This window comes from Sodiomyces alcalophilus (assembly GCF_042370955.1).
Source record: "Sodiomyces alcalophilus JCM 7366 unplaced genomic scaffold ACRALscaffold_3, whole genome shotgun sequence".
Lineage (NCBI taxonomy): Eukaryota > Fungi > Ascomycota > Sordariomycetes > Glomerellales > Plectosphaerellaceae > Sodiomyces > Sodiomyces alcalophilus.
Window position 1 is genome coordinate 2,482,433 of NW_027263534.1, and position 10,439 is coordinate 2,492,871.

The 10,439-nt window shown below is 52.9% G+C and overlaps 5 protein-coding genes across 5 annotated transcripts in view; 3 read left to right on the forward strand and 2 right to left on the reverse strand.

The window, feature by feature from the left end:
• The first annotated feature begins 298 nt into the window (after positions 1-298).
• Positions 299-3,703, forward strand: ACRALDRAFT_2034352 (uncharacterized protein). The gene is made up of 3 exons (XM_071020753.1): positions 299-1,297; positions 1,486-2,925; positions 2,984-3,703. The coding sequence occupies exons 1-3, from the start codon at positions 830-832 to the stop codon at positions 3,017-3,019; spliced, it is 1,944 nt and encodes a 647-aa protein (XP_070876151.1). The 5' UTR covers positions 299-829; the 3' UTR covers positions 3,020-3,703.
• ACRALDRAFT_209011 (uncharacterized protein) lies at positions 3,060-3,661 on the reverse strand (the record flags this gene model as incomplete). The annotated part of the gene is made up of 7 exons (XM_071022562.1): positions 3,060-3,092; positions 3,125-3,137; positions 3,173-3,230; positions 3,298-3,301; positions 3,336-3,441; positions 3,476-3,593; positions 3,625-3,661. 7 exons carry the CDS (start codon positions 3,659-3,661, stop codon positions 3,060-3,062), a joined length of 369 nt encoding a protein of 122 aa, XP_070876152.1.
• ACRALDRAFT_209012 (uncharacterized protein) lies at positions 3,689-4,380 on the reverse strand (the record flags this gene model as incomplete). Its single annotated transcript, XM_071022563.1, has 5 exons — positions 3,689-3,703; positions 3,737-3,938; positions 4,021-4,143; positions 4,188-4,247; positions 4,319-4,380. The coding sequence occupies 5 exons, from the start codon at positions 4,378-4,380 to the stop codon at positions 3,689-3,691; spliced, it is 462 nt and encodes a 153-aa protein (XP_070876153.1).
• A 2,082-nt stretch (positions 4,381-6,462) lies between these two features.
• ACRALDRAFT_2102453 (uncharacterized protein) lies at positions 6,463-8,865 on the forward strand (the record flags this gene model as incomplete). Its single annotated transcript, XM_071023104.1, has 2 exons — positions 6,463-7,570; positions 7,625-8,865. 2 exons carry the CDS (start codon positions 6,463-6,465, stop codon positions 8,863-8,865), a joined length of 2,349 nt encoding a protein of 782 aa, XP_070876154.1.
• A 33-nt stretch (positions 8,866-8,898) lies between these two features.
• ACRALDRAFT_209014 (uncharacterized protein) overlaps positions 8,899-10,439 on the forward strand; it is a gene marked incomplete at both ends in the record, with an annotated part of 2,747 nt that continues 1,206 nt past the window's right edge. Inside the window, 13 exons of the mRNA XM_071022564.1 lie at positions 8,899-8,940; positions 8,989-9,051; positions 9,080-9,220; positions 9,255-9,357; positions 9,397-9,455; positions 9,539-9,653; positions 9,683-9,769; positions 9,801-9,830; positions 9,890-9,998; positions 10,067-10,141; positions 10,173-10,219; positions 10,261-10,300; positions 10,335-10,369. Of these exons, the coding sequence (XP_070876155.1) occupies positions 8,899-8,940; positions 8,989-9,051; positions 9,080-9,220; positions 9,255-9,357; positions 9,397-9,455; positions 9,539-9,653; positions 9,683-9,769; positions 9,801-9,830; positions 9,890-9,998; positions 10,067-10,141; positions 10,173-10,219; positions 10,261-10,300; positions 10,335-10,369 (946 nt within the window). The remainder of the gene's footprint in view (positions 8,941-8,988; positions 9,052-9,079; positions 9,221-9,254; positions 9,358-9,396; positions 9,456-9,538; positions 9,654-9,682; positions 9,770-9,800; positions 9,831-9,889; positions 9,999-10,066; positions 10,142-10,172; positions 10,220-10,260; positions 10,301-10,334; positions 10,370-10,439) is intronic.

Sequence of the window (10,439 nt, forward strand, 5' to 3'; positions counted from 1 at the left end):
GCTCTAATTTTATTTTTATTTTTGACTCGGTCTCTTTGAATATTTGGTCGAATTCCCTCCGACGTACTTCATAAAAGTACGGAGTACAAAGTAAATTTCCCCATAAGCAGGCAACGAACAAACAGAACCGGTTGTTCCCTTGTCCTATTGGTGGTCTCGTGACCCCACCTGCCTGCTCGGTACCTCTAGGTATCCGCGCCACCTTTGTCCTCTATGTACTTGAGGCAGGCCAAGAAATTCTTTCGTGATGAAAACATCTACCAGAGTCCTTCCTTTTAGTCTTATTCTGCATTACCCACCTTCACCTTCCTACCTTTATCAACAGTCGCGACATTCCCTTTCAACCACAGCTTTACCACGAACCATCCCATTTCTTTGTTGAATGCGCTAGGTCAGTCAACATTCAACCCACTCGCCTCCCCACCACGCAAAAGTTAAATCGGGTTATCAACTTTGCGCACCTCTCGACTCGACCTTTTACTTGGCCGGAGCGGCCATTGTCTCGCGCTTCCTAGCTGCGAGGACTGCTGGAATCCCAACTGCATCTTTTTAAACGCGGGCACCAGCGCCCTTTGTCCTAGTCATCGTTCTTATCCGCGTGTCGGCTCCGTTCCTCCCGCCGTCTTGGTCCTGAGCCCATCGAACCACATCGACATCTCCACACAAGAAAAAGAAGAAAGCAAAATATTAAAAATCGAACGGCAACTACAGAGCCCTAGAGCCCACCTCTCCGAACTACTATACTTCGCGCACCCGACGTCGACTATCCGAAGTCCTCGTTCTACCTAACAAAAGCCAAGGCGCTCATATCGCCCTCCATATTATTGCGATGGCACCTTCTAATCGAGGCCGCGGCGGCTCGTCACGCGGGTCGACAGCATCGGCACCCAGGAAATCAACAAGGGGCGGCATTCAGAAGACGCGCAGCCGCCCGACACGCGTCGACAGGGATGGTGATCTTGACATGGATGCGGGAGACGGATCGAACGCGGGACGCCGCGGCAACAGGTCTAATCCAAGTGATTCCGGCACGGGAAGACCCCAAAGATCGGGGGCTACGATACGGAGTACGGCAAAGATCCAGCAAGTTATATCGCGTCATTTGAATGGCGAAGGTACAGACATGGTCTCCAGGAGGAAGCCACAGGGAGGCGCTCTCGTATGGCTGGAGGTAAAGGGTCTGAAGGAGAGCAAGGCCGCGAGCAACTCGGACGGCGGCCTGCGGGGACTTCTTGCATTCCTGGAACGCAAGGCGACCGGCGTGTCCTCGAGGAATAAACCGGTGGTGGTCAAGAAGGTATGTTTAGCTTTCGGAGATTGCTCAAGGGAGTCACATAGGGATGCCGAATGGTCCGAACTCGTCGAATCGCCACCAACGCCGCGGAGCGAGAGTGAAAACAGCCCCCATACCGGATGCTTATGCCCTACATGAGGCCCCACGGTCACACTCCTATGCCCAAAGTAATTTTCGCTAACTGTCGGTAGTCGAACATGAGAGGTGCAGTCGTACAGATTGCATCTAGCAAGGAGGACGCGGAGGAAATCATGAAGTTGAACAACTTCAGCTTTGCCGGTGCCAAGCTGGAAATCTCAGACTCGGACGGCTCGCTGGCTAAAGCCACTGCTGCCTCGGCCGAAGCTCAGGATCTCAAGAGCAAACTCACCAATGTCCTATCGCAACGGTACATCACCGACACGAAGCTTCTGAAACTTGACGCTCTGAGCCAGGACCAGGTTCTTGTTGCGATGGGAATCTTGGAGTCCAAGGATCGAGTCGAAAAGATGTTTAAGGTCATGATGCGGATATGCGACGAGCTTTTCAAAACAGCCAAGGACAAGATGGACAACATCCACAGCGTGAGCCTGGCCAATAATGGTATTGAAAATGTCACACAAGTCGAAGACCTGGCGGACACATTCCCCGACCTCCTGCACTTGGATTTCAGCGGAAACCAAATATCTACCCTCGCCCAATTGGTAGCTTGGAAGGACAAGTTCCCGAAGCTCGAGACTCTCTACTTGACCGGAAACCCCATTCCCGTGGCCGATCTCAAGACGCGGGCTGCTCTTGTACAATATTTCCCCAAGCTGCGGGACTTGAACGGCGAGCAATTGACGCCGGAACACATCGAACAACTTCGAGCAGCCACTCGCCCTGCACCAATTCCCCAACATGGCCCCGACTTCCGCGACGCCAATGGGATAGGCGAGGCGTTTCTTGTTGATTTCTTCGTGGCATTTGACGCCGATCGCCACGGGCTTCTTGCCAGATACTACGACGAAGAGAGCCAGTTCTCCCTTGCCGTCGATACCAATTCGATCCGGAACAAGGATGCGCCGCAGCCGCTGTCCTGGTCGACATACATACCCAACTCGCGGAATCTCACACGAATCACCACCACGGGCGCGCGGGCCACCAGGCTTCTCACTGGGAGGGAGGCCATTTTCAAGACCTGGAGCGAGCTCCCGGCGACACAGCATCCGAATATCAAGGAAGACATCTCCAAGTACATCATGGACTGCCACCTTTTGTCGGGACTTGCGGATCCCACTGGCTCGACAGGCATCGGTCTTGACGGGATGATCATCTCGGTACACGGACAGTTTGAGGAGTACGACGCAGCATCGAGTCAACGAGGCTTGCGTAGTTTCTCGCGCACCTTTGTCCTGGGCCCCGGCCGACCCGGAAACAACCCTATCCGGGTCGTTAGCGACATGCTGCTCCTACGAGCCTACAACCCTCTTCCCAACATCTTCGCAGCCGGTACGGCCCAGCCGAAACCGTCAGATGACCAGGCACTCCGCCAAGCAAAGATCGCGGAGCTGTCAAAGCAGACGAACATGGTCCCTGCGTATTCGGAGATGTGTCTCTCCGAAGTCGGATGGGACTTTGACCGCGCCGTCGCCAAGTTTCACGAGACCAAGGTAAGGCGTTGTTACACGTCATGTTTTCAAATCACATGTTCACTAACCCTGTTTATAGGCTGTTCTGCCGGCCAATGCATTCGCCGGCGTGTAGCATACGTCTGGCAACAAAACTAGGCCGACATAGCACCGGCTCACCGGAGCTCGGCGATGACATCTTGTCGTTCCTATCATGTGTATGGCACTCGGGCCAATGAACAAGTAGATTGGCCCTGAGAATCCAGAACCCCATGAATGGCGCTGTCACTGATTATGGGCGGAGGAGGGCGTGGGAATGGAAACGGATGAGGGTTCAGCAACGGACTATGACATGACGACCGGTTCATCACACTCCACACTACACGGGTCAAGACAATCGGTGATAGGGGCTACCACAGCGATATATACAGCGACATTGAGCGCAATCACACTAATTGCATTGAAGTCCTGCCGGGAAGAAGTGTGCAAATATCACCAGCACAAGGCCTCAATTGACTTGGTTTGGCCGACTCAACACTAATGACCTGCATGAAGTGACTATCGAAATTGACAAAAGAAAAGGGGCCCCTACGAGGGGTTGGGGGTTGATGAGCTGAAGGGAGGGGGACATAGGAAGCGGTCAAGGTTGTCAATGGTGGAGCTACTAGGGTTGACAAACTGACGAGATCTCGAGGGGATATGCGAGCGGCCTTTTTGTATTCGGGCCAACGTATTATGCACTAGATAGATGTATCGCTTTGGAAAATTCGAAGACCATTCGCCATATAATTTTTTTACTTCATGGTCACGATGTGGATGACTACGAGTGTTAGCGAGCATTCTGCTGCCTTACTTCGTATGGCTTGGCTCTCAATATACTGTAGCTGTTATAGTCGGATGCAAGCTCGGATGGCCTGTCCGACTTGGGGTTGATGATCTCCTCTGTCGAGGAATATAGGGTCAGACTAGGCCCATTTGCCGGGACAACCGCATGGGACCGTTTTTCGACCAACTGGAGGAACGAGTTTATTGCGACTGTAGTGTAAGTACGCCTGCTGAGTTGAGAGGGCGTAACGTGACAGACCAATACTAGTGGACGTCTCCATAGATATATAAGAAGTGTAATAATGGTGTTACTGTGAGGAGTTTGCCGCAGAGGAGGTAGGTGGTTCGCGATGGGTGCGCGAGATGTCACATTCGCTACTTTCCCTTGAGACACTCGTTTTCCCCGGCTGAACGGCGCCGGTCGTCCGTTTCTGGCTTGCCTTTGAGGTTGATGTCCGGGTTACGAAAGTGTGCAAAACTGAAAAGAATAGGCCGAGAGGTTCAATGGGAGATGCCAAACAAAAACGAAGATGGAAGGCCTGTTTGAGACGGTTTGGAGTTGGCAGTATCACATCACGTGACGCACTATCGGTCTTGGCATGATACGCACTGGGACATGACCCAAAACGATATGGAATTACAACGTACAGGTAAGGTAAGGTTGATATTCATATCGGTCCTTCCTTCCCTTTCGAGGAAGCCGTCTCCTGGCCCATTCGCCTGAAACACGTACCTTACTTAGGTAATCGAAGGTAATCGAAGTGTGGTCGGAAGCAAAGTGGAGGGGGCGCGCAAAGCCCCTTTAGCGCGTTTCAGTCTGAAGTCTGTCCTCAACAGAACCAATCAAGACTTGTGACTGGGATCGATGTGGATACTTTCGTTCCCTCCCGATGGTCTCGCCTAAGATTGGAGATGACGACAGTGGTCGAGGAATTCAGATCTCACATCCAAATCCAACTTGAATCCTCGTCGAAGACGGTACCATACGTTGTACATACAACGTACGTGGTAGGTACCGGCAACATCTCTCAGGCGATCGAATTATGAAGCTTCCCCATTTGTTTTGGTTCTTCCGTAGCAGTGTACTTTGTGGACGTCACCTATGTCATTACGCTAGCACTCTGTCAGTGCAAGTACTCTACAACGAGGAATACCGGTGTCAAAATTCAACCCAGCAGGTATAGTACTATGTATCTTAGAAGACACATCTCCTTCCGCTTTTTTGCCCCTCATATAGCACTACGTTGCAGTACAACATACGAGACAAGCATTCATTTTGCAACGCGCCATATGTACGTTGTACAGTACACCGCACCAGAAGATCCAACAGGAACGCCGGTCGGTCCTACCGCTGGATGCCATGCCAGGCACGGAAATTCCTCGCATTCCCTGATTGGACCAAGAGTATCTCCCCCTTTTATCCCCTGGATAATACAACGTACCCTAGCCTGATCCCTCTCCCAACCCCCGAACTTTTACTGGGGCCCGGGGACACAAGTACCACGACCCTGGACAACACCTGCCATCATAGCTGGATTGGCTGCACATCTCAAGTATCTCCTCTCAAATGACTACTTGTAACCTTCGACATCCTATCCCTGCTCGAGGAATCCCACAACAGAGATAACATCCCTTTTGATTCGCCCTTTTACTGATCTCTTATGCCGCCCCCTGTATCACTCGCCTTCCTCACCTGGTCATCGCATTGTAATTATGGGAGGCCCAGCATCTCCTGCTCCTGGTGTCTTGTGCACCACCTTCCCCGACCCGACCGTGTCTCCTTCCTGCTTGCCTCCCCCCCCTTTTTTTTTTCCTTTTGCTCCCGTTGTTTCGCTTGTTCCCTTCTTGCTCCCTCGTGATCTTTTTCTCGTTTTCCTCTCTCACCCGGGACTCCGCGTGGTTGTCTGATTGATGTGTCGATGGGAAAGGGCATTTGAATTTATCATCGTCGTCGCTTTTCGGCTGCGCTTCCTCGTCTGGCACGTTTGACTTCATCGGTCCCATTCACTCCACTCCTTTTTCCCGCTATTGCGTTCTGAGAGACACCCTCCAAAACACATCATTTGGCATCGGCTTCGCAGCTTCTACGGACTTGAACACGTTGCTTCCCTCCGCCTGCGCCTTAAGAGGACCGTATCTGCAAGGCACATCGTCCTTCGACAAATCTGACACTTTGTTTCTTCCCAAGCCTCGGGAGATTGTCTCTAGGGGCAGTGCTGCGACGCTTACTCCCTCAGAAACCCTATACCCCGGGCGATTCCCCTCCTTCCGCTGGAAACACGAGAAATTTCTTCTGTGAATCAACCCAGCCTTAACATCGACGACTCTGGCATGCCTTGGAGCCTGCCCTCATCCAGTCTAGCACCTTTCGCAAGCTTCAATTTCGCTTCACGTTGTTCGGCCAGCATCGAACCGCCTATTCCATCTCCCGTCACGGTTTTCGATTCGATATTTGGCCGGTCCCCTGTCGCTGGTCGCATTTGCTCAAGTTGGCTGCCGCGGGAGATTTGCGGTATCCACACGTTTCTCATCCGAATCCCTTCTGCCGCGAAAAGGCCTTCAGATACGGGACGACTCCTTTCTGAAGCCGTGGAGACAACAATCTAAACAGGTCCAATATCACCCACGTACCTAGCCATGCAATATTAGGAGGCAACGGCAGCACGGACGAGATACGACGCACCATATTTCTTCAATTGTCCAGGCTTCACTCATCTGATATCACCTCGGACAGTTCGCAAGTGTGGGATCACGATGTCGAATTTTTCCGTTCCCGAGCCGGAGTATCCACTCGATCATATTTGCTCCGTCATATGGGACAACACTCTTTACACCTTCTCGACCGGCGCCTTTCAGGCTCTGCGTCTGGAATCAGGCGCCAAATGGCAGCGTCTCGAATCCGGCCAACCAGTCGATGGGGGAGTGTGTGTCGGCACGACTCCTGAGGACCCAGGCCGGGCGGCGTTGTGGATTGTTGGCGGGCAAGCAAGTACACCAGAGTATTCCGGCCTCCAAAAGTACACGTATTCTACGGGGACCTGGGAGACAATTCACGCTCAGGAACCAGTGGCACGGAATCGCAGATGGCACGGCGCAACATATCTCCCGGCGACCGATCAAATCGTCACGTACGCCGGTAACACAGATGGCGTCCAGCACATCAGCACGTCGACCTTCACCATTCGCGCCTCCGACCCCTACGACGTACAGGCATACGAGTCAGCTGCGCCTGCTGTAACGAACCCCATTCTGCTTCCCTGGTCACCTTCGCAAGCCGTCATGGTCGGCGGCGGCAGCGGAAACACCGCCGTTATGCTCTTCAGTCCCGAGACCTCGTGGGTGGACTCGGGCATCACTCTGGCGCAACCTCTCGGCAAGGATATCTCGGCTGTAAAAGCCGCTCTTGTCGAAGGAGACGACGGATCAAAGAATCTGTTAACATTTGACATGAGCGAGATTCCAAACAAGGTTGACCGAATGGTATTGGCTGGCGCAGGTGGTGTGCCCGTGGATATCTCCATCCCAGTCTCGCAGTCCTCCCAGGAGGATGTCGCTTGGTCCAGGAATCGACGCGCCTCCCCCAAGCTGATGAGGAGGGACTTAACATTGGAGAATTGGCCGCAGTACAACGAGACGAACGTCCCAGATGTTGCTCGTGTCAACTTTGCGTTGGCTCAAAGCCCCGACGGCCTAGTGGTTCTCGCAGGTGGTAATCCTGAGAGCCCTCTCACAATATTTGACGTCCGGGAGAATGCCTGGGAAGACGCTGGGTTGTTTCTGGCATCGGAACAACAGGTTCTCTCTCTCGGTCCCAGCTCTACCTCGGCATCCGCGAGTAGCGTCAGTACCCAAGCCAGCTCCAGTGCGAGCAGTGCGATTTCCTCGGTCCTATCGTCGACTTCATCTTCCGCTTCAGCAACCTCGACCTCGGCAACGACATTCGCCTCGACGATCCCCTCCAGTACAGTTCCCGTTTCGGCCGCACCTTCCGCTTCTGAAGCTGCCGCAGTTGCTGCAGGGGGCTCCTCAGCCAGCAGCTTGAACTCGAATGCCATTTTGGGTATCGTACTTGGGTCTATAACTGGATTCATCCTCCTTCTGGGTCTTATTCTCTGCTTGATTCGACGAAGGTCAATGAAGCGACATAACCTACCCCATGGCAATCTAGGCAGGTCAGCGAGCAATGCCGGTTCGGAAATGATGGCCGAGTCCGACTTTGAGAAGCAACTAGTCATGAGCACCAACAAGGGCCGCTTCCGTGGACATCAGCCTGCTGGATCCCAAAGCTCTTTCTCTTCAATGGCCATTCTGATGGGGCAGATGAACCAGCAGAAGCCAGGGCAAAAACAAGAGCGCGGGCATGGACGCCGGCGTAGCTCAACCAACGGGTCCTTCAACAAGGGCATCAAAGGTAAAATCAGTAACCCAATTCCCCATGTGTCCGATAAACCGGTCCTGAAGGTGGAGACCCAGCCATCTATGGGGAATGAGAAGGCTGTTTCTACCGCCTCGCACATTGGTGGACAGCCTCGCGCTGTGCCGCCACCTGGTGTGGCACAAGACGATGGAACGCGCCGCAGTTCAGGCTGGAACCGATACTGGTCTGGCGGGAGCGCTCTCAATATCCTAGGCTACGGGAATCAAAAGCGCATGACTGTCGAATCCGAAACCTCCAATTATTCGAATAACCACCACCATCGCGTCACACAGGATTCCGCGACTGTCCCGCCACTTAATCTGAACTTGGAGGGTCGACCCCAGATCAACCGCGTCATGTCCGGAAGCCCAACTATCTCCAACCATAACAATGCCAACTGGCGGCACGAAGAGATGACCGGCAAGATCGAGCGGCCTGTGTCGGCAGCATCCTCGGGATATTCCAGCGGTGTGCCTGAGAGCGTCCGGGACACCTACGATCCGCTCACGGACAAAAAGCCATGGGGCTCTGAGCGAGCACCCAGCAGCGCCTACAGTGAAACCTTCTATCACCCGACTTCGCTCGCACCAAGCACACGTCAGCCGCAGCCTCTTCCCGTTCTGGACAACACTGCCAGGAAGATGCACATGACGACACCTTCAACCTCGTCTGACATGAGCTGGTTGAGGCTCGGCGACGCCAATAATAATGGCTACGACAGCACCAATGCCCGAATTTGAGTTCTTCTGTCTCAACACAAATGTAGGACAGGAATGGATCCTGACCAGTGCCTCGTTCAATTCGACCCTTTTCAAGTTTCGGGGAGAACCATATAGTGAAGCTCGACGTGTCGCATGGGAGAGCCCCGCTCAAGCATTCTTGACACGTCCAAACGCAGCATGGACGGAAAGGGAACATCGAGCCTTGTGATCTTATAGATCACTTGGGCCTCAGGTGAACGGCGCCATCTGCGATTCCCCGAGTCCTCACTTTCATACACTCTTATTTATTGAATCCTCTCTTCCTCGACCATCTTATCGCCCACTCCCGGATCTCTCACACCACCAAACGCAAAGCTCGGGTTTCCACGTCTTGGTACTTCAACTTGCGGTACTATCCACCCGCCTAGTGGATGGAATTTCTCGCTGTCTCCGGCAGCACGCACATAGTCGCATATTTCCTGTACAAAGTTCAACCTTCGTTTCTTGCCATTCCCTCCGTCCGGCTCACATGTTTCACAACATTTCAGACCACCTAGGTTGGTCATGCAGTCCGAGCCAGCTATTTCCGTGATACCATAGTCGTTCCAATATCACAACCTCATATGCATGTTCTATCTCTTTTCTTTTATGTTCTTTTTCTTGTTTCCTTTCTTTACTTTCTCGTTGACCGAAAATCATTGCGTCACTTTAGTCGACCAATCCGCAACGGTTCTTGAATGTAATTCCTTTCCCAAGGGGAGGTGCTTTTTGGCATGACGCTGTGGGTGACTATACCGCCAGGGATGGGCTTCTTGTAGGCAGCATTGGTTGTCAGCTCCGACTCTTCGCTGCCCAGGGCGCGCGAACACCAAAGAGGCCGGGGCGGGGTTCTTCCTGTGGAAGAAGTGGAGCGGGGTGGCTCGACATGAGAACGTATGCGTGTGTAGCTAGGTTCTCTCATGTATATCTCTGAGATGCGGTCGGGGACGACGGCAGCTACACATGTGTGCCTTAATACACAGCTTTCATGTTGATATTCCCACGCTCGCTTGATGATATCTAGCAGCGGCCTGTGTAGGGCATCAAAATTTGTCTTCTGGCGTCATGTCGATGAACTGGAAACTCCAGACCTCCAAGACAAGGAGGGCACACTCTTCTTCCCTTCTTAGCTTGTTGCAGCGAGAAAATAAGATACCCAGCCACCGAAACCCTACACTCAGTCGACACCCACATTCCGCAGGTGTCCTTACGAGAGCACGAGATTAAGCGACGACCTACACTATAGATACTCAACACAGGTGCATGTAAGGAGATCGTTGACATTGTCCAATGAAACGCCATCCCAGCGACCTGGGCCACAACATCGCCGACCTGGCTGCTGTCGTCGAATGGCGTGACAAATCGTTTTGGTTTTTTTATGCAGTTGGTCATGAGCGTTGCAGGACCAAAACTACGTGTATCTAGGTTCCCGTTTGTGACCATCGAGTCTCCACGTCTGCCCACACAAGCTCCAAATGTTTTGCGTGTGAGTGCGTCATATTTTGTTTCCGCAGACATCCACGCATGGTTTTAAGAAGGGGGGGGGGGGGGGGGGGGGGGAAAACCCATGGTTT

Bases quoted from the DNA above. Each gene is read 5' to 3' on its own strand.
- ACRALDRAFT_2034352 (XM_071020753.1), top strand. From the start codon at position 830: ATGGCACCTTCTAATCGAGGCCGCGGCGGCTCGTCACGCGGGTCGACA. The intron at 1,298-1,485 runs GTATGTTTAGCT...AACTGTCGGTAG, and splicing joins AACCGGTGGTGGTCAAGAAG to TCGAACATGAGAGGTGCAGT. The intron at 2,926-2,983 runs GTAAGGCGTTGT...CCCTGTTTATAG, and splicing joins CCAAGTTTCACGAGACCAAG to GCTGTTCTGCCGGCCAATGC.